Source organism: Camelus bactrianus, chromosome 18 (assembly GCF_048773025.1).
Source record: "Camelus bactrianus isolate YW-2024 breed Bactrian camel chromosome 18, ASM4877302v1, whole genome shotgun sequence".
NCBI lineage: Eukaryota > Metazoa > Chordata > Mammalia > Artiodactyla > Camelidae > Camelus > Camelus bactrianus.
In genome coordinates this window covers 14,263,391-14,283,999 of record NC_133556.1, presented here as the reverse complement: position 1 = coordinate 14,283,999, position 20,609 = coordinate 14,263,391, and the positions used below count along the sequence as shown (strand labels likewise).

The 20,609-nt window shown below is 45.6% G+C and overlaps 1 protein-coding gene, 1 non-coding gene and 1 pseudogene across 2 annotated transcripts; all 3 read right to left on the bottom strand.

Moving 5' to 3' along the window:
* Positions 1–207: 207 nt before the first annotated feature.
* LOC123613503 (U6 spliceosomal RNA) lies at positions 208–311 on the bottom strand. Its single transcript, XR_006720867.1, has one exon. It is a non-coding gene; the product is annotated as a U6 spliceosomal RNA (small nuclear RNA).
* A 3,318-nt stretch (positions 312–3,629) lies between these two features.
* SPN (sialophorin) lies at positions 3,630–7,646 on the bottom strand. The gene is made up of 2 exons (XM_010972475.3): positions 7,495–7,646; positions 3,630–7,136 (listed from the first exon to the last, which is right to left on the bottom strand). Exons 1-2 carry the CDS (start codon positions 7,644–7,646, stop codon positions 5,918–5,920), a joined length of 1,371 nt encoding a protein of 456 aa, XP_010970777.2. The 3' UTR covers positions 3,630–5,917.
* A 7,015-nt stretch (positions 7,647–14,661) lies between these two features.
* Positions 14,662–14,782, bottom strand: LOC123613509 (U4 spliceosomal RNA; annotated as a pseudogene).
* Positions 14,783–20,609: the final 5,827 nt, after the last annotated feature.

The following is a 20,609-nucleotide window of genomic DNA, read 5'->3' as shown; positions in this document are numbered from 1 at the left end:
TGGAGGCCCTGTTTTCTTTCTACACCCAGCCTCCTATAGCCCTGCCCCAGGTTGGGCTCCCTGTCAGGACTGGAAAGCCTTTCTGATGGTGACCTGGGAAAATCCTACTTTCGCCCTTCTTTTTTTTTTTTTTTTTTTATTGAAGTAGCGTTGATTTACAATGTTGTGTAAGTTTCTGGTGTGCAGCATAGTGATTCAGTCATAGGTAAAAATATGGACCGCTTCACGCATTTGCTTGTCAGGCCTTGCTCAGGGCCATGCTAATCTCTATACTGGTCCAATTTTAGTGTAGGTGTTGCTGAAGCGAACACCATCCTTCTTGATCTCCGATACCTCTTTACCTTTTTCTGTGCCTCCATTTCCTTAGCCGTAAAATGGGACAATACCAACCTCACAGCTTCAACTGAGAAACAAGTGAGAAAACTCTGCGAGTGACAGAGTAGAAAACTCAGCGAATTTCTACTTCCCTTCCCTTGCCTCTTCCCAAGGTACTTTAAGGGCAGATCAGAGCCAGGCTTCTGAACAGGAAAGCCAGGAAAATGTGAATCATTGTACTGGGACATCAGGCAATTTCCTGTCCCAGAAATGTTGGGGACCCCATTTCTTCAACGGAACTGTTTGCTAAAGTCGCTGGGACCAGCAATGCCAGACGCTGGCCTCTTCCCAGCCTTCTCCCAATTCTGTCTCATGACTCTGCCAGGACTGGGACTCGGGTGAGGCAAGCAAGTGTCCTGGGGCACAAAATTGAAGGAGGCCTTCCTCTCAAGCCTCATGTTGCACCTCAGCACCTTGCTTGCCTCACTCTAGTCCAGACCCGCTCCTGACAGCCCTTCTTCAAGCAGTTTCTCCCTTTTTCCCCTAGATATTCTTTTCTCCTGGTTTCTCTCTTAAAGGATCTTTTCTGTCTCATGCAGGTCTTTCGTCCTACAGGCAGCCCTCAAACTGTGGTGCCCCCTCAGTGTAGTGGGACTGTTTCTCTTTTCCTCTTGGGCACATGACTGAACTACATTTCCCAGCCTCCTTTGCATGCAAGCCACCATGTGACTGAATTCTTTCCAATGGAATGTGAGTAAAAGTGATACGTGCCACTTCCAGACCTGGCCCGTGCTCCTCCCCCATAATGACAGAGCCACAGGATGGAAGGAGCTTGGGTTCCTGAATGACCTTATGGAAGATCACCCTCCACATATGAGCACTGAATTGTTACGTGAACAAGGAAAAAGCTTCTCTTGAGTTTTACCCCTGAAATTTGGGGGCTGTTTGTTACAGCAGTTAACCTGCCCTGACTAATAAATGAAGATTCTCTTCACAGCTCTCTCCCCTCTCATTCTACACAATGAATGATATAGTTTATGCATTATTTAAATTGCTGTCTACAATCAGAGGATGACCTTTATATCTCCAGCTCTGACTTCCTTCCCACATTCCAGGCCTCTACTTCTAACAGCCCTCCTAACAGTTCTAAAAATGAACCCATGTTTTCCCCTAAAACTGCCCATCTCTCTGTGTTTCCACAAAATGATGGCAGCATCTCCTCCATCTCCCAAGATAGAAATCTTGGAGTCTAACCTCCTTTTTCCCCTCATCACCTCAATGGTCAATTAGTTCAAAAAAATCTTTTCTCTGAATAAATATATTTCAGATCTGACTGGCCCCTATCATCCTGCATGTAGCCTCTGTGACATCACGTGGAGGAGCAGAGGCGGGAGAATCACAGGAATCACAGGACTTGGGCCCCCTTCCCCCACCTTGCAGCGGATGGACCAGATTCCCACTATACCTAACCTGGACTAGACTAATGCTCTCCTCTTGGGCCACAATGCCTTCAGCCCATCCTCCCGGATGCCTGTTTCGTTCAAAAGACAGGTCTGATCTTGCCATGGCTTACTTGAAAATTGCCTTTTGCCCGTTCATTAATTCATTTACCCTCTCCATTCAGTAAACACCTACTAGGTAGGCATGCCAGCCTGTGGACTCTGGAACCACAAAGACAATAGATGGATTTGGAGGGGCTACACAAAATGAATGAGGGACACCCTCACATGATTACAATCCAGTTGTTCCTGCTGTCACATGAGGGGCTGCGGGAGTGGAGGAGAAATACCATATCTGGGATGGAGGCAGCAAGAGCAGTAACATCTGATCTGCATCTTGACGGTTGAGGAGGAGTTTGGCAGGAAGTCAAGATGCGTGTGTGGTGGGGAAAGATGGGGGGGCGGGGTGTGGCTTCAGGCAGAGCATGCACAAATGCAGGAGTACGTGGCCCTCTCAGTGGCCGGCAGCTTTGGGGATCTGGGCCATGGTCCAGTGAAGCTGTCCTGATGCCACTAGCGGGGCAGGCAGGTGCTGAGCACCCCAGGGGGCTAAGGCACACAGGCACTCATGGGCAGCTCATGGGCAGGGACAAGTAGATGATCTCCAAAATACCCTGGGTTTCCAACGGCTAATGACGTGCCCCCAAACCTCCCCAGAACAGGATAGCCACCCACAGCCAACACCCTTTTAGAGTTTGAAAGTTTTCTCTCCACTTTTATTTGGGGTCTATTTTTGTTACTGCTTTGAGAGTCTTAGAACCTTCTGATTGTATTCCTCTCTTGTCTTGTTAACAGTCCTAGCTTGATCTGCCTCCTGACACAGTCACTGAACTTGGGGCTCAGGAAGAGGTGTTTCCCATTCCCTCAGCCCAAGAGCTGGAGCACTCAGAGCTGCTGGCGGTCACCTGTGCTTGCAGCCCCCCGGTAACCCATCCTTCACAGGTTCTGCCAAACTGGACGTGGTCAAGGGGCAGAAATGGGGATGCGGAAGAAAATTAGGTGTAACTGTCCATGTTCAGAAATAAAATGTCCTTAAAACCATGCTCTGAGGCCCCTTTCCTGTCTGCAAAAGTGAATTACATTAATAGATTTCTTAAGACCTTCCCCACCCAAATCCTCCTGCCATCTGGAATTTGCATGGTAGATGGCAAAGCTGTATTTGTAACTACGATCATAATGTGCCCTTTTGAATATAAAATAGAAACATGCATTTTAAAATATAAGGTAAAGAATAAGACACTGTATATGGTTGTGTGTGTGAGAGAGAATCCTGGTATTTAAGAAACTAGAATGTTCTGGTAATTAACTTTTGCAAGAGGGGGAAAATGCTATTTTACTATACCCCTAACCCCAAGAAAAGCACATGGTATATTCAGGAAACTACAAGGAATTTCATGAGGCTGGAGAGCTTATAACTCTTGGGCCAAGGGCTGACCAGGCAGGGGTGTGCAGAGGAGAGGGAGGGCCAGATCTTAAAGGGGTCTTATACTCCATGCTAAGGAAGATAGACTCCTGACGGCCTTAGAGGGTGAAGGGGTGATCTGGACAGAGTGGCCCTTTAGAAAGGGCAGAGGGTGGAAGGGACGGGACTCAGGAAACCAAAAGGGCAATCTCTGCAGGACCCAGGCGGGCTGTGACGGGCCTGGAGAGAAGGGAGGGCTCCCAGGGACCCTGCAAGAAGAATCAGCTGGAATTGGCACCCGGGCAGTGAGGCCAGAGGAGAGAGTGGGGCCCTTCATAGCGTGGCTCCATCCTACCCTTCCAGCCTCCTCAAACCAGACACCCCCAGCCCCCGCAAACACCTTTTTGTTAACATTTTTGAAATCAGAAAAGTCATCAATATTTATTGTATACAATATGGAAAATACAAAAGAGTATGGACAAAATAGAAATCACCCCATACCCTTACAGAGAACCGCAGTAAATATTTGGGATATCTCCATCAAATTTTTCGTTTTCTATAATGTCTATGTTTTTGCATGTTTATTACAAAACTAGAATCATATGTATTTACAGATGAGTAACTAGTTTTATTCCCTACTTAAATTTACCATTTAACATTATATTGTAGGCATTTTTCAAAGTCATGATATAATTTTTGAAAACAGGATTTTTCCCAACCATTGTAAATATAATAGACAGTTGACAACTTTTTCATAACTGATAGGTTTGGTCCTCTCTTATTATGGTGTTTTATATTTCTTTCTTATTTCTCTTTTTTTCTTTCTTTTTAGCCTTATAATATTTACTGCTTCCTTCTATAAGAGCCCAGAAAATACCCACCCCCATTGCCACCCACACCTGCCATTTCCTTCAGGATGCGCCCAGGACCCCGAAATCAGTGATGGTTCAGAAGATGACTGCATGTGTCGAGTGGGAGTGGGAGGTGTGAAGTTGGTGGTCTCTGAGTTCAGTAACAATATTTTCTAAACCTGAAATTGGGGCAGTTGTTTTGACAAATCTAAGACAACATTTGCGGTGTCCCGAAGGGACTTTTGGAACTCACTTCTGCTGTCCTGGGGCGACGATTGGTCCAAACAGTGCATTTTGAGAAGTAGGAGAAGGCATCCAGACGTGGGTGGTGAAGGCTGGATTTCCACCCCAGCTCAGCCCGTTCCCACAGACCAGGCAGAAGTGGCACAACTCTGGGCAGATCTTCAGCCCCTTTTGGCCCCTTTTCCTCCGTCCCTCCCCTACTCCATGAACTGACCAATCCAGGCCCTTTCCCTGTCTCCCGCATCCCCTCCAGTCCAAGCTACCTGGCAGTCACACTCACATGGTGTCCCTTGGTCTCTCTGTAGGTCAATGTGTCTGCTCTCAGCCACTGTTCCTTCTGACTCAACAACTTCCTCTTTGCAAATTTCCTCTTGGCCCTGGGGAAATACCAACGGCCTCTGGTCCCTGCGGCGCCCTGGGCTCTGGCCTGGGCTGACCTCAGAGACAGACAGCACAGTTGGGTCTTGTCCCCTCCCTCCTTTCCACCTCCTGGTTCCAGGGACCTGTCACAGCTGACTCTCACCTATCCCCCTTGGAGAACCGAAGAGGAGATACCGTCAACACATTAAACATGTAACAGCCTCAGCAAGACCCGCTCCAGGTCTCTCGGGTCTCTCGTGTGCACGTTGGAGTTGGAAGGGGAGGTTCTTTGAGGAAGGGATGTTGCGGCTGAGCTGAAGAACTACACTTGGTCACACATGCAGCCCTTCTCTCAAGCCCATCACAGACGGAGTTAAATCTCCTACCTCCACCCCATGTGAGCAAAGATGAGAGCACATGTGTTCTCAGCAGCTCCCCAGGATGGCATCTGAGCCTCTGCAGCCCTTCCTGCCCACTCCCTCACACCATCTGTACTCGCCACCACCCTTCACAAGCATCACAAAGTCCTCGCCTCTTGCATACAAACCGTACGCATGACTGGACCCACGTGGATGCTCAGACTTCTAAGAACTGCTCCTGCCCAGAAACACTTCTCACCTCTGTTCTTCAGAAGAAGCTTTGGGTTCAGCCTCAGTCTAGAGGTGGGTGAGAGGGGGTGGTTTGAAACATGGGCCAGCCTAGAGTCCAGGTGCTGTCACAGACCCTCCGAAGAGCACAGCGAGGTGATGCCACCTAGCCTGTGCTCCAGGCTGGCCCGGCACAGAGCACTGGGGCCCAGAGTTAAACGAGGTTTGTGGGCTGACCCGGTAGGACTGTCCTCATCTGTGGGGCCAGATGTACTTTCCAGAGTCATCCTAAGCGGGAGTTTGCGGCGTTGCCTTTTCCTTCTCCTCCCCAGACTCTGGTGTCTCTGGGGAATCCTCTGAGAAATCTGAGGTCAAGGAAGTTTGGCATTCTAGAAGTCAGCAGCTGGCCTCAAGGGCAAAAACCTGGAGAAAATGTGATGGGAGAAGTAGGGGTTGATGAGGAAGTCTGGTTCACGCAGTCTACAAGCACTCAGTGGGCGTCGGCACTGGGCTAGGCGCTGGGTGCGGATGCCGGCTAGAAGATCCAGGGTTAAGAAGCCAAATAAGGATTCGGGGTGAAGATACTACGCGAAAACCCAAAGGATGCTGGGTGATGATGGGTTTGGAAGTAATGATAGGGAGTCTTGTTATTCTCGAGCCCTAAGGGGCCTTCACATCTCTCGCTTCTGGCCCATCAGGAACAGAGGCTTCCACAGCCCCGTCCTCTCTGCCCACCAGTGGCTCTTTCTCCCCATTTAGGCTGGAGGCTGACTGGGCTTTTAGATCCTCCAACGGCAGGGAGTCCTGATGAGACTTCTGTGTATTCAAGAAAGTGGTGAGTGTAGACCGCTGGTCGGACCCCTCTCCCTGGGGGACCCCGGAGCCCTTGTCAGCCCTAGACACTCCGTCTGTTTTTATCATGGCCTCCTCGTCAGACACTTGTGCTCGCCCAGCCCAGGCATCTCCTGCCCCGTTGCGCTTCCCACCCCTGCTTAGTGTCAGGACTCCTGTCCTCTGCTTCTTCCATCGGACACATAGCAGGAGTAGGCACAGGAGGACAATGATCACCAGTAGGGCCACCAGCAGCACACTCACCAGCAGGGTGACATTTGTCCCCGGATGTAATTTGGGGAAGGATGTACTGCTTATGGTGACTATTTTTTCCCCAAAGATGGTGGAGCCACGGGTCCCCATGGAGGGCTTCAGAAAGATAATTGCCGTGGTGACAGAGAGTCCCCTGGTCCCACTGGAGGTCTCCAGAGAGCTAGTTGCCGTGGTGATGGGTTCCCTGGTCCCACTGGAGGTCTCCAGAGAGCTAGTTGCCGTGGTCACAGAGGGTCCCCTGGTCCCACTGGAGGTCTCCAGAGAGCTAGTTGCCATGATCAGAGAGGGTCCCCTGGTCCCACTGAAGGTCTCCAGAGAGCTAGTTGCCATGATTGTATCAGTGACAGTGTGGGATTCTGAAGAGTCCATTACTGGGTGAGCAGGCACACTGGTTGCTTCCAAGATTTCCGGGAGCACCGATGAATTCTTGGTCATAAGCTCCTGGGAGCTTATTAACCTCGGTGCAGCAAGGTCACTGCTGGCAGCAGGGGAAGTCCCAAGAGTGGATAAAAACTCACTGGCTGGATCAGAAGTTGAGGAAGGTGGGAAGGTCGGGTGCACAGTGCTGTCAACCACCTTTGTAAGATGGGATGTCAATGAGGTGAATGTTGTGGTCTCATGGATATTTGAGGTCGAAGAACCAGATAACGTGCTGGATTCAGACATTGGCGAAGTAGTTATGTTCTCTGGGCTCACGGTTTGGACCCAGACACTCCCAAAGAGGAAGAGAAGGAGGGTCATTTCCAAGGCCACAGGCATGAGCAGGAGTTGGGACCTGAGGGGGGGGAAGTTGGAGAAATAGAACACATAAGGCGCTGGGGATGGGAGGAGGACTGCCCACTTCCCTGCTAACTGCTGGGCGAAATCTGCGGTTCAACGGCTTTTTCCACCGGTGCTTTGAATAGTATCAGAAATAACAAAGGAACAGATACTGGCCGCTCCCCCATCAGCTCTAGCCCATAGGCCCCCTCAGGCCATGGCAGCTTGCTCTCCAGCAACAGCCACCTGCTCCCTGCCTGGCCTGACCCTATTCAATCCCATTGGCTCCTCATCCTCCTTTCCTGATACCCGTCAAGCCAGAGGCACATTCCCAGCTCCACTGAGGCTCCTACCCACCAAGTCACATCTCTTACCAGCTCACTCGATAACGCACAGGGCTGGGGCCAGGCTGCTCCAACTCCTCCTGAAGCTGGGGCAAGACTGGCGGACAGGGCCCCAAGGGGAAAGGAAGTGGCCCTGGCTCCACCCACGCCAGCATCCTGCCCCACCCGCCATGCTCCCACATTGCCGTACAATGAGAGCGGCATCACTTACTCTCTCAGGGTCTGTGATGGTGACAGGGGCTTTAGGTCTCAGCTGAGGCCGGTGGGGATGGTGGGTGGGGTCTGGAATGAGGATGCCTGGATCTTGCTGGAGAAATGGGATGCCAAGGGGTGAAGCGGGGATAGAGTCAGAGCAGGGGTGATGGAAATGTGTGCTTGAGACCCAGGGGGTGCAGAGGAGGAGATGGGAGGAGTAGGTGGTTTCCTTTGCATTTGTGGTCCCCCAGCTGTTAAGCCAGGACCCAAAGCTAGCACTTTTTCTGCCCTGAGAGCTCCCAGGAAGTACAGGGGCAAGAGGAAGCCCCCAACTCTGGGTGATGGCAGCGAAAGCCTTTGCAAGCTGTGTGAAATCCCTGGTGGGCTCTTGACTTCCCAAGAAGCTGATGTGGGGTGGTTACCACAATGGCCCCCAGTTGTGGACCGCCTGACTAAATCCAGGTGGTTATTAGGCACTGTATACGCTATGATCTTATTTTTACAGAAGACTAATGAAAATGTGGGAATCTACATGGAAGATAGTCTGGATAAGTATCTACTGAGATATTACCAAGATTTTTGGGTAGGTATGAGCTTTGACTTTTGATATGTGTATGGTTTGGGGAGGCAGGTGCCTTTCTTTTAAAAAAAAATCAAAACTGACTTTCATGTTTGAAAGTAATAATACATGTACATGAAAGATGATTGAAAGAGGCCAACGTCAAGGCCTGGGATTGTATCCCACTCATAAGCTAACGAGTTAGTCTGACAAAGATGTGAGATTCCTGGGTCAGAGACACAGGAACCCACTACTCATCGCTCAGCTAACGGCAGGGACACTGGGTCTGCTTCAGTTCCGCTTGCCCCTGAGTCCCACAGGGCTGACACAGAGGGGCTGGCCTCACAGCTGAGGAACACTGAGCTTGGGGAATTTCCCCCTTTTTGAGCCTGCTATTTGTCCTGAAGGGAGATGTTACTTCACCCCCACAGGGTTACTCAACCCTGAGAGATGGCCTGGATACAGAGCATCCAGGACCTTGTATTGGCATATCAGTGAGAATGCAGGGATGCTCAGGGCCAGGCTGGATTGCCTCTCCCAGCAGGCAGGAGTGTATGAAGTGAAAAGGCTCTGTACGTCTGCCACCAGATAGACAGTTGTAACAATGGCTATACATGCATATACACATGTATGTTATTATAGTATTCAATTTTATTGTATATACGTTCTCTCACTTTCCTTTTTTTTTAACTGAACAAAAAGAAGGAGCATGCACAAGATCCTGGGTTCAATCCCCAGTACCTCCATTAAATCAATAAATAAACCTAATTACCTTCCCCTGCCCAAAAAAAAAAAAAAGAAAAAGAAAGAAAGAAAGAAAGATCAGATAGTATGAACAAAAAGAAGGAAGGAAGGGAGGAAACCATTCCATTGTAAGACATTAGGTTGTTTCCACATTTTGTCGTTGCAAACAGAAAAGTAGGAACAATTGGCGGCAAAGTAACTGGAGGTTAAAAAAATTTTAATTCCAATATATCTAAAAAAATGTTTGTAAGATGGCATAAAGATGCCCAATTTCTCAACCTTTAAAAAAAAATCACTGAAGCAAAATTCATTGTTGACAAAACTGTCATTTCAACTAAATTGCTGCTGACAAAGTGGTACACTCCCCAGGCCCGATGTTAAGCCTCAGTTCTGGGGCGAGTGGAGAGGATGTCGCTGGGTCCAGGCTCTGGCCTGAAGCACTCAAGAAACGATCTGACCAGCACAGTGTGTAGACCCTGGGGTGGAGGGAGAGATGATGAAAATATGAACAAGGAATGGGCCCTGCCCTCAAGACATCGCAGAAACACAATACTTAGAAATTCAGTAGCAGCAGTTGGCCAGGTACAGAACTGAAGGTTCTCTGCGCATGATTCCAGCTGCTCCTTATAGCAAGCCCATTTTACAGGTGAGGAAGCTAAGGTACAGGGAGGTTAAGTCATGTGCCCTAGGCATTTCGAATGGGCCAGCACTTTGCATTCACAAAGCACTTACTCTTCACAACAACTCTGATCATTCAGATCATTCCCTGAACTTTAACAGGTAAAGAAACTGAGAAACAAAACAGTTAGGAGAATTGGCTAGGCTCAGACAACCAGCCAGCGCTAGAGATGAACTCCAAAACCATGTTGGTCTAAGGACCCCAGGCCAAGAATAAGGATCTCCCAGATAGTACCGCCATCTGATACTTAATAACTATGTTGCATTTAGACACATGCTTATGGATAAATAATTCAAATAATAGAATACTCATTAAAATAGGGGCAAGGTTCAGCCTTAGGGAGTGTCTAAGAAGACTGCAGAGAAGCAACATCTTTAAAGGCTAAGGGGCATAGGATCACTTCTCTTTCTCCTACAGCCTACATCCAATCTGTAAATTCTGCACTCTCTACCTTCAAAATGGGGCCAGTGTCTGATAACCACATCCTGGCTAAGTGTCCACTGATAGATAAATGGAAGAAGAGGTGGTATATATAAACACTGGAATATTACTCAGCCATTAAAAAAGAACAAAATCTTGCCATTTGCGACAATGTGGATGGACCTAGAGGGCATTGTGCTAAGTAAAATAAGTCAGACAGAGAAAGACAAATACCATATAATTTCATTTATATGTGAAATCTAAAAAACAAAACAAATGAACAAACATAATGAAACAGAAACAGACTCATAGATACAGAGAATAAACTGGTGATTGCTAGAGGAGAAGGTGGTGGGAGGAATGGATGAAATAGATGAGGGAGTTTGTGGTATGAAGATTCAGTTACAAAATTAAGGGGGGGGGAATTGGGGGTACAGCTCAGTGGTAGAGTGTGTGCTTAGCATGCACGAGGTCCTGCGTTCAATCCCCAGTGCCATCATTAAAAAAAAAAAGAAAGACTAATGGGGATGAAATGTACCACAAGGGGAATAGAGTCAATAATATTGTAGTAACTTAGTGTGGTGACAGATGGTAATGAGACTTGCCGTGGTGATAAATTTTGTAATGTAATGAAATATCAAACCACTATGTTGTGCACCTGGAACTAACAGTGTTGTAGGTCAATTATTCTTCAATAAGTAAATAAGGAGGAGGGGAAAGGAAAGAAGAACCTGGAACATGTTATTGCATCAGAAAGTAAGGCAGTGCTCCAAGAATGATGGAACTGTATCAAAGGACAAGGAACTAGCTTGAAGAAGCTCCTCCGGCCCAAGCAGGGGGACCTTGAGCATCAGAATGAATAATGGCTGTGATCAACTAACACGTTGAATGAAAAAAGAACCCATGAGTTCATATTGATTCTGAAAATATTAGAGAGACCCAGAGTGAAGAAGGAAGGAAGGGAGGTGGAAGGGAGGAAGGAGCATAGGGAAAGTTCTTTTACAGTAGGAAACCTAACATAAAATTGTAGAAGGAATGTAAAGTTTAAAAAGGACCAGTTTACAACCACCATGATAATAATTGACTCAGGTAGGAATGATGTTTAAAACCATTGGGTGAAATTGGAGTAGCGACGTCAGGAGTGCATAGAGGATATTTTTATAGTCTTAAATTATTTCCCCACAAGCTACGTATTCATTACCAAGGAAAAGTAGCAATTTTACGGTGGAGAAAACTAACAGACATCATCTTAACCAAGTGATCAGAGTTCACATGACCAGTGATGGAGGCTTCAGGTATGATGCATAGAGAAAGACCCAGCATCACTTCTGTCCTAGCAAAAAATGCATAACCTGAATCTAAGTTTCAAGAAATATCAGGCAGACCCAAATTGAAAGACATTTTACAAAACAGCCGGCCTATAATCTTCAAAAATGTCAGTGTTAGGAAGGACAAAGAAAACCAGAGACATTCTTCCAGATCTTAAAAGAATAAAGACATGTAACAACTAAATGCAATATGGCATCCTGGATTGGGTCTTAGATTTGGGGGCGGGGGAGAATGCTATAAAGGAGACCATGGGGATAACTGGCAAAATTCAAATAGACCGTAGAGTATATAATAGTACTGAATTAAGATTAACTTTCCTGAATTTGATAAATGTATTATGGTTATATTCCTAGTTTGCAGGAAATACATGTTTGAAGTATGTAGGATTGATGGTACACAATGCAGAAAGTTCCTCTTAAATAGTTTCACACACACATACAAAATAATAACAATAAAAATATAGGAGATAAAATAAAGCATATGGGGCAAAATAATATGCAGTGAAGGAGCTTGCGGGTGGGTGAATACAGACGTGCGGGAGAGGTGCTGGGGGCGGGGCATGGAAGCTCCGGTCCCTTTCCCCATACCTTCCCTGTGCATCTCTTCCAGTTTACAGTTCCTGCATTACATACTTTTATAACAAATCAGTAACCTCACATATTTTAACACTTTCCTGAGTCATTAATTCCCTGTATTTATTTAGCACCTGATATTTGTTATTGTATTACTTTATTTTTTATTTTGGCAGGAGGGGGAGGTAATTAGGTTTATTGATTTTTAGAGGAGGTACTGGAGATGGAACCCACACTTGAAATTTGAAAAGAACTCAACTATTAAATGAAAAAGCAGGAATGCCCATCTTGCAAATCTCAGATCTCGTCTCGGGTGCTCATAAAAGAAGAGAAAAAGGCCTCTAGTTAGCAGTCGTCAACAAAAATGCTGAGTGGGGTCATTATATTTCCCCAGAGTCAGGAACAAAGAGGACCCAGACAAAGCTTCTGAGAACTACGGAGTTTTTAAGATGTATGGAGATGCTGGACTGAAAATGTAACTCCATCACCCACCTATCATGTGCTCAGGCATATAACAAAGGGGCAGGTTAAAAAAAAAAGGTAATGAAGCCATGTGAAGGGTCAATGGGTGGACTGTATCATTCTTGTAACTTCTCTGTGTTTGAAATTTTTCAAAATACAAGAACATATAAAACATAGAAAGATCCAGAATCTGACTACTCTTCCCCACCTTCACTGCTACCCATCTAGCCTAATGCCTTGTCTTTCCCCACCTCCCTTCAGGCTCTTATCCACGGAGCAGCCAGAAGGACCCAGATCAAACATCTGATCCCACCCGTCCCCTGCTCTAAACCCTGAGACAGCTCCCACCCCACTCAGAGGAAAAGCCTGAGTCCTCAAAGTGGACGGCAAGGCCATACCCACTCTGACCCTCATTCCCTCTGCTGCTGCCACCCAGGCCTCCGTGATGTCCCTGGAGAATCTGAGCCCTGGGGCTTTTGTGCCATCTGTGGCCCCTTCTGGAAGCCTCTTCACCCAGATATCTAAATGGCTTTGCCTGGCTGTTTAAAATTGTACCCCTCCCTTTGGCCTACACACCCCATCCCCCACCCCCGCTTTCTCTCTCTGGCACTTTCTCACCTAATACACTGCCTTGTTTCCTTTCTTATTTTGTTTCTGTCTCTCTGCCACTGCTGGAACATAAGCCCCACGAGAGCATGGATGTGTGTCTGTTTGCTGCTCTGCCACCAGAACCTGGACAGTTCTTGGTACACAAGAGGTGCTCAGTGACGTTTACTGGCTGACAAGGAGTCTTCTGGCAGAGAGAAGGAAGAGGGCATCAGGCTGAAGAACTGTGCCCTTGAAGGCAAGGAGGCCAGAAAGGGACCAGGCAGGGACGGGTTGCCGTGAGCACTGGGTGTGCCTTAAACTTTGAAGCCTCCACCCAGCCCGCAGACCTCCAGGAAGTCATGCGAGGTCATCAGATGTTCTCAGGTGCAGGACTGATGCGACCAACTGGTGTTCAATGAAGGTAGTGTTTCTTCCCTCCCCAGACTCCCATCTCCCATTAGGGTTTGGACTTTGAGCTCTGACCTTCTGCAGGTCTCTGAGGAGCTGTTTCCAGGCAGACACGCAGACAGACAGGAGCTGGAGTGGGAGAGCCTCCTCCTTGCCCCAAACCCAAGGCCAGGGAAGCCTCAGAAGAAGGGTCTGGGTACCTGAGCTGCATCACCTACTGTCTGTGTGGCCTTCGGTTAGTCCTGTCATCTCTCTGCCTGTTTTTTCATCTGTAAATAGGGACAATAATGCTATTTTTCAAAGTTCTTGGGAGGATTAAATTAGATAGTGTGAGGGGTCCCTAAGTAAGAGCCTGGTAAATAATGACTGATGCTGTAAGAGATGAATTGTGACGTCCTATCTGGCCCCCAAGGCCTGGGGCCCTTTCCTCTCATCCACAACCCTCTCCAGGAACAGGATTGACAAGTCAGGCAGCCCTTGTCCCCACTTTCCATCTGATCAGAAAGACACTTATGTACTAATTTATTATTGAACATAATGGTTTTTAATTTTTATTAAGGTAATGCATACTATAAGCACAGGGTGTTTATCATGAATGGTAATACTCCTCCCCTTTCCCTCCCAAGTCATGGTCCTGGAAAAGAACCATTTTTAATCCCTTTAACTGAATTCTTCTGGTGGGTCAACAGATATCAATATCCTTCGACAATATCCCTCAACAATATGCTAATTCTGCTATTTCTTTTTTTTCTTCTTTTTTTTCACTGGGATTTGAACCCAGGACCTTGTGCATGCTAAGCATGTGCTCTACCACTGAGCTATATACCCTCCCCCAAGTTCTGCTATTTCTTGATATATCCATCTTGTCTACTGGCTTCTAGCTCCAATGGAAGAGGATTTGACCCACTGGCCCTGTCCCACTTCCCAGGTCAACTATAACCCTCTTTTTAGGCCCTTTGTAACTGTCACTAAAGTTGTTTTTGTTGCTGTAAATAATAGCTCCCCATGGTCATTTTCAGTATCAGTTGTCAGGTGCAGTGGTACAGTGGTTGAGGGAGTGAACTCTGGGGCCAGACTTCCTGGGGCCAGACCCAGGCTCAGCCACTGACTGAGTGTGTGACCCTGGGCAACAAATGTCACCTTCCGGTGCCTCAGGTTGCTGATCTGTGAGATGGGCTAGCCTTGCCCCGAGGATTCAGTGATTTTGGACCGGGGGAGCACTGGAAACAGTGCCAGCAACCCGTTAAAGAACACAATTCAATTGAGTAAATTTGAGGATCTAATTGGCTTTTTTTTTTCAATTAGCAATAATCATGCCTCAGATAAACCTCATTGGCTATGATACTGACACTGTTCAAAGCTTAATTAGCTTTATTAAATGATCCTGAGTCAGGCAGCATCCCACCTAGTAAGCAGAGAGGTACTCTGAGGGGCTGTGTACATGGAAGACTTTTATTGGCAGAAATGGGGCAGGACCAGGAGACGATTAGCAAAAGAGAAAAAAGGATTATTTCAGGCAAGGACACCTCTTAGAGGCAGGGATCAGGAAAAGCTGGGGTCTAATCAGGAAAACTACCCCACCAGTGTTGATCAAGAACTTCCATGCTGATTAATTTAAAACTTCACGCCTGGGAGAAGCTGAATTAAGTTAGGTATTAAGTTTTGGTTTTGGTGACTTGGCTTAACAGAAGTGACTCTATTTTGGGTCTGTTGTCTCTTTTTTAAAAGACCCTGAGTGCCATGTAAACATTGGCTGCTATAAATTCATGATTATCACTCTGTGGCTTCCCATCCCTGATCTCTCTTCTGCCCAATTTCTGGTATGTGTACATTAATTGTTGCAATGCTTAAAGTAGCTAAAACTCGCATTCTCTTCTTTGCATTGTCCAGAGCTGCCTGTCCAATGTAGCAGTCACTAGCCACACGGGGCTATTTTAATTTAAATTCATTAAAGCTCATTAAGATTTAAAATTCAGTTCCTTGGCTGCAACTAGCCAGCTACCTTTCAAGTGCTCAAAAACCACATGTGGCTAATGGCTACCGCACCAGATAGCACAAAAGCAGAACATTTCCATCATCTCCAAAATTCAAGATCAGCACCATCTGGTCCAGAGTTTGAGTCTAAAAATGAAGAGCTACTAATTTTCTCTCCTTTTAAAGATTATATAAATATTGTTCAGTGCACAGCCTAATAATTTACTGTGATTACCCATTCTTAACTATACATCATTTAATTTTTTCTAAAGTTTCTAATGGCTTTTCCTAATTGCTTGCTCTGAGTGGCCTACCCGCCCCCCTGCATCTCCCAATGGCTACACAGCTTCATCCTGGGACTGGTGGCTATTTCCTTCCCAAGTGGGGTCCCCTGTTTCCTGCATCCCACATCCTCTTCTTTCATGGCTTATCCCCTCATTTTTGCTGGAACACATCCTCAAGTCACTTCCTAAGAAGAAGATAAGCTTTCTAAATAATCTTGCACTTAAATATGTCTTTATTCTCACATTTGCTTGATACAGAATTCTAGGCTAAAAATCATTTTCTTTAGAACTTAGAAGGCATTGACTCATTTTCTTCTAGGCTCTGGATACTTGATCTTGCTGATAAAAACTCTGAGCCTAATCCAAGAGGTTTTTTTCCCCTTAAAAAAAAAAAAAGGAAAAACTGGAAAGTTCAGCCTTCAATTTGGGAAGTTCTACTCTGGTACCTAAAACACCAAATAGCTTTTCATGAGCTCACCCTGAAGTATGAATAGACTTTAAAGAAATACCAGACATTCAAAAAAGCCCTGAAACTTGAAAGCGCTTGAGCTTGAAATCCAGATAAACTGACCCAATCATCCATCTTGCCTCCCTCTTTCCTAACGGTTTTTTCAGAGGCCACCACCTTGCATATCAGTGCACTGACACCCTCCTGCAGCTCCAGGAGAGAGTCTGAGAGCAACAACCACCACCTCCACCCACAGTTGGGTCAGGAAAGGGAATGTGACCCAATTCTGGCCACTGAGATATAAGCTTAATGGAAAGGTCTTCCTTACTTAAAAAAACAAAAAAACAAAAAACAAAAACAAACATAACAGGGCAAATGACTTCTCTTTTCTCACCAGCCATGAGTAAGGACACATCCCACAACTCTGAGAAGAACCAGCCCTAGGATGCTAACAATGTTTTGGGTGCAGAGCATGGAAATAAACAGCATGGGGTCCTTGAGGAATTATGAAAACCAGATCAGTGGGCCCTGAATCCCACCTGTCTCCTCCTGTGGACTTCCTATAAGTTTGATCTTTAGTTACTGCAGCCAAAAGCATCATAAGTACATGAACAAAATGAAAAGTAATCCTGGAAGAAGCAATAGAATTTATACAAAAAAGAAAGAAAATTCTGATATTCTTAGAGAAGTTTGAGAACATATGGCCTCCTTAAAATAAGAACAGGATGCCATGAAAAGAAATAATTAGAGTACAAGACTGAATCCTTAAAAATTAAAACCGGGATACTGATTTAATAAAATGTTGAAACATAAAACAGAGTAACTATCCCGGAAAATAGAATCCCTCAAAAATGGAGGGTGGAGGAGAACATATGAGAGACACTTCACCTGCATTATATCAGGTGAAGTGATGCTGCTGTAACAAAAGATCCAACAATGTGGTTTCTGAAAGAATAAAGCAGGTTAATGGAACATGTCCAAGTTAAGTGGTGGTGGTCAGTGAGGAGCTCAGCACCTCACGTCATTCAGGGACCCAGGCCCCTTCCTAGTCATTGTTCTGCCTTTCACTAGGGCATGTCTGCTGTCTTGAGTTCTAACTAGCCAGAAGGAAAAGAGAGCATGGAGAAAGCATGCCTTGCCCATCTTCTTAAGCCTAAGACTAGAAGTCCTAAACATCAATTCCATCATATCCTTTTGGGGAAAACATATTGGATGACCATGCCTAACTGCAAGGGAGGTTGGGAAATGTAATTCAGCCATGTTCCCATGGGGTGAAGGGTTAAGTGGATTTTGGTGGATAGTGAGTAGCCCTCACCACAGAGACACAGCAGATCAATCCAAGAGACCCAAGCCAACCATGTCAGGAAGACAGCAACTAAAAAATAGCCAATGTAATCTTGAGAAAGAAGAACAAAGCTGGAGGCATCACACTTCCTGATTTCAAACTATATTATAAAGCTAAAATAATCAAAACAGTATGGGGGGAGAGAGTATAGCTCAAGCGGTAGAGCACATGCTTAGTATGCATGAGGTCTTGGGTTCAATCCCCAGTACTTCCTCTAAGGATAAATAAATAAATAAACCTAATTACCTCCCCTTACAAAAAAAAAAAAAAGTGACCCCAAAAAAACAGTATGGTATTGGCATAAAACAGACACAAAGATCAATGGAATAGAATAGACAGCCCAGAAATAAACCCATAAAATACAGTCAATTAATTTACAATAACAAAGCTAAGAATATACAATGGAGAAAGGGCAGTCTTTTCAATAAACGATGCTGGGAAAACTAGACAGCCACATGCAAAAGAATAAAACCACCCATATCTTATACCATACAAAAACAAACAAACAAATAAACAAACAAACAAAAAACCTCAAAACGAATGTAAGTCCTGAAACCATAAAACTCCTAGAAGAAAACTTAAGTGATAAGCTCCTTGACATTAGCCTTCACAATGACTTTTTGGATTTGACACCAAAAAGAAATATAAGTAAGTGGGTTTACATCAAACTAAAAAGCTTCTTCACAGCAAAAGAAACCATCAAAAAAAAAAAAAAAAACAAAACCCATCATTAAAAATAGGCAGATGATCTGAATAGACTTGTTCCCAAAGAAGACATTCAAATGGCCAACAGACACATGAAAAGATCATTGCTGTATACCTGAAACTAATATAATGTTATATGTCAATTACATCTCAGTTTTTTAAAAAGATGAAAAGGTTAATAAAAAATGAGAAAAAAAAATCCAAGCCTAAGAAAGGGCAAATAAAGTGACCAACTCCACATTTGACTATGAGCTTCCTGGGGCTGACCCCAGAGGGGACAATTTACATGATGAGTTCTCTTAGTCAAAAAGGAACTAACACAAGAAACCCAGTAATTCCTCAGAGGAGTCCAGTGTTTTCCTGGCACTCACTTCCAAAATTAATTTTCATGTGAGAACATACCTCATGTCGGTTGATGTCATGAATATAACGGCTGACAGGCAACCCATTAGTCAGGAGTAAGGGTCTGGGCCTTGAAGTCAGATGGACCAGCCTGGAAGTGACTCTGTGTCATTAAGTGTGTGCACTTGGGCACATTTCTGAGTCTCAGTTTTCCTGACCTTTAAAATGGGAATGGGGGAAGGTATATCTCAAGAGGGTATGTATATATATATCTCTCATGTGCTAAGCTGAGTTCAACCCCCAGTACCACTTCCAAAAATAAACATAATTCCCCCTACAAAAGAAAAACCTTAAAAAAAAAAAGGAAATAAAAAGAAAAATCTAAAAGAAAAAAGTAAATAAAATGGGAATAAAGGGTCTACCTCACAATGCTATTAAATTTATTCATTTATTCCACCAATATTTGTTGAACATTAACCACGCACCCAACCAGGAAACAAATAAAGTGCCAGTCACCTGTCCTCCGGGAGGTGAACATCTCCTGAGGAGAGACAGACTCTAGACTAATCTGTAGTGTTAGGTTTTATGGAGGAACATAAAGCAGGAAAGCGAGGATAGGAAATGCTCCTTCCTGCAGGGTGGCCTCTCCAGAAGGTGCCGTCTGAGCAGGAGCCTGAGGGAAGTGAGGCAGCCAGCCATGCGCTACGTGGGGGAGGGAACTCCAGAGAAGGACAAAGCCAAGACAAAGGCCTTAAAACCAGATCATGTCTGGCATGTTCTGGGAACCCCTGAGAAGCCAGTGTGGCTGGAGCAGAGCATGTGATGGGGAGAGGGTGGGAGGGGAGGTCAGAGAGGAAACAGGGCCAGCTCCTGCCAGGTGATCTTAAGCACTTTTGCTCTGAATCAATGGAGAGCCGTTGGAGGGCCCTGCCTTTGCAAAGGGCCTTTCTGGCTGCTGGGGAAAAGACAGGCTGCGGGGGCAGTGGTGGGAACAGGGAGGCCACTGAGGAGGCTCCCGCACCTGCCAGGTGAGAGATAACAGAGTCTGAACCAGGGTGATGGGAGACATGGAGGGGAGTGGTCAGTTGCTGAGTATCTTTTGAGATAAAACCAACAGGATGTCTTAACATTTTGGATAGGAGGGTGTCAGAGAGGGGATCTGACATCACCAAGGTTTTTGGCCTAACTATAAGAACCAAATTGTCACTTTCTGATATGGGAAGGCTAGGGGTGGGGCAGGTTTGGGGAGAAAGATAAAGAATTTACCTGGGGACATGCCAAGTCTGATATGCCCATTAGACACTCAAGTGGAGGTTTTAGGTAAGCAATCCTCTATAAGCTTTTATAAGCACTTAAGGAGTTCACAGAATAGACCCACACTGAAGATGTAAATTTGGGGGCCACTGGCATCTGGGTGGTGTTTAAAGCCATGAGGAGTTCAACTCAAGAGCGTTGATTAAGAGAAAAAGACCAGCACTGACATGTGAGGTGGGTGTGACTCCAGTTACTGACAGGGCCAGTAACTGGCTCAGAGAGGTTAAGTGACTTGCCTAAGATCACACAGCTGATAAGGGGTAGAATCAGCATTCAAAATCAAAACAAGAAGTTCAGATCTTCTTATATGCCTCTAGAGTCATCTATGTAGGCTTCTGTTGATGTAATTTGCTCCATGGCTATAATTTAGAAGATTTAACTGGTGTTCACTTAGACTCTGAAGCTCTAGGTTGTTTCTCCGGTGAGCTTTAAGAAGATCAGGAGAATCAAGAATCCAAGGCTGGGCCTAGAAGTCTGATGGGATTCCCACACATGGAGACACAGCAGATCTGTGTGCTTTGCAAAGCCAGAGGTGGTAGGAATCAAAATACTCGATTTTGAAAGTTGGAGGATCTGCCTAGGGATTGGCCAGTAAAGATATGAGTTTGGATCTATCCCAGAATAATGAGTGGAGTACTTAGCATTACACCCCAGCAGGCTTTTCTCCAGTCTGGAAAAATGTCACCCATTGATGTCACCAACCACTTGCCCTCATCCTAGATCTAAATCGAAGGTAATGGTGCTCTTCTCTCCAGGACTGTAATAAAATTAAATGAG